General features: G+C 37.8%; 1 protein-coding gene across 1 annotated transcript in view; it reads left to right on the top strand.

The window, feature by feature from the left end:
* Positions 1-1,091, top strand: part of SARC_13238 (hypothetical protein) — a gene marked incomplete at its 5' end in the record, with an annotated part of 3,132 nt that extends 2,041 nt beyond the window's left edge. Inside the window, 2 exons of the mRNA XM_014292635.1 lie at positions 262-381; positions 938-1,091. Of these exons, the coding sequence (XP_014148110.1) occupies positions 262-381; positions 938-1,051 (234 nt within the window). The remainder of the gene's footprint in view (positions 1-261; positions 382-937) is intronic.
* Between the last annotated feature and the right edge of the window lie 280 nt (positions 1,092-1,371).

The following is a 1,371-nucleotide window of genomic DNA, read 5'->3' on the forward strand; positions in this document are numbered from 1 at the left end:
GTATGTATGTATGTATGTATAGTCTGTATGTATGTATGTATGTATGTATGTATGTATGTATGTATGTATGTATGTATGTATGTATGTATGTATGTATGTATGTATGTATGTATGTATGCATGCATGCATGCATGTATATATTGTACGTATGTGTGTATGCATGCGCCTTCTACTATTTTAATAACATACTAATGCAAACATCCAAGTCCTGCGCCCATACTCACATTTCTCGCTTCACTACACGCAACACACAACATACAGCAATTCATTGTGGTGATAGGCACGTACTTTGAGGAAAAGGGCTACATAGAAGGCACTAACATCTCGTCTGATCCGTGGTGCACCGTAGTCTTGGGTCGGCTGTTGTCCTTCGGCAGGAGGGTATGTGAGTGCATGCATGTAGCTGTCGTAGCATTGTGCTATATGTGCACACGTATACAATTTAACCATCGTAGCATTGTCCTACATGTACAAACATATACAATTTAACTATCGCAACATTGTGCTACATGTACATAAGTATGCAATGTATTTGCGTAGGAGTATCAAAGTTATTTCGGGTTGTCTGATATGTGACTTGTAGTTGCTTCACGCCACCTGTTGTATTACGGCAGTGGAGTGTTTCTTCCTGTGTTTGCAAGTGGACAAACATATCTACCTACATATCTCTGTTTAAATGTATATAGATTACCTGTTTAGATGTACATAGATTTAACTGTTTAGATATAGATTTATCTGTTTAGATGTATATAGATTATCTATTTAGATATATATATAGATATATCTCTTTATAAGTATATATATTTAACCGTCTAGATGTATATAGGTTCATCTGTTTCGATGTATATAGTTATATCTACATGCGCACTGTCTCTGTTGGTATGTATATACCTTCACGTACATGCTCATCCGTCCCTGTTTCCGTTTCCCCATGCAGTATCATCGAGAGATTGCTGGGTTTCTGGTTACGCTGGAGTCTCTCGTCTTTACGTCCGACTGTAACTCGCAGATTCTGGAGGTGTTCGCACAGTTCAAGGACATGCACAGATAGAAGCTCTGTTGAAGACATAAAAAGCATAAAAGTATACGCATACCGGCCCGTTTTTTACTTTATATACAGTAGCCATTTATAAGGGATTAGTGTATATGGACATGGTCTTGTACGTTTTGCACAAGTATTGATCACAACGTTTTTGACAGCCGTTTGCAGTTAGAGATGAATATAACGGTTACACACAGAAGTTGTGACTAGTGGCTACAGCATCCAACCGAGACATGGGTGTACAAACATCGTTTATAATACTTGTTACAGTGTCAGTTTAGCTATTATTTTATTTATCTAAGATTACACACACACACACACACACACAC

This window comes from Sphaeroforma arctica (genome assembly GCF_001186125.1).
Source record: "Sphaeroforma arctica JP610 unplaced genomic scaffold supercont1.3054, whole genome shotgun sequence".
NCBI classification, from domain to species: domain Eukaryota; class Ichthyosporea; order Ichthyophonida; genus Sphaeroforma; species Sphaeroforma arctica.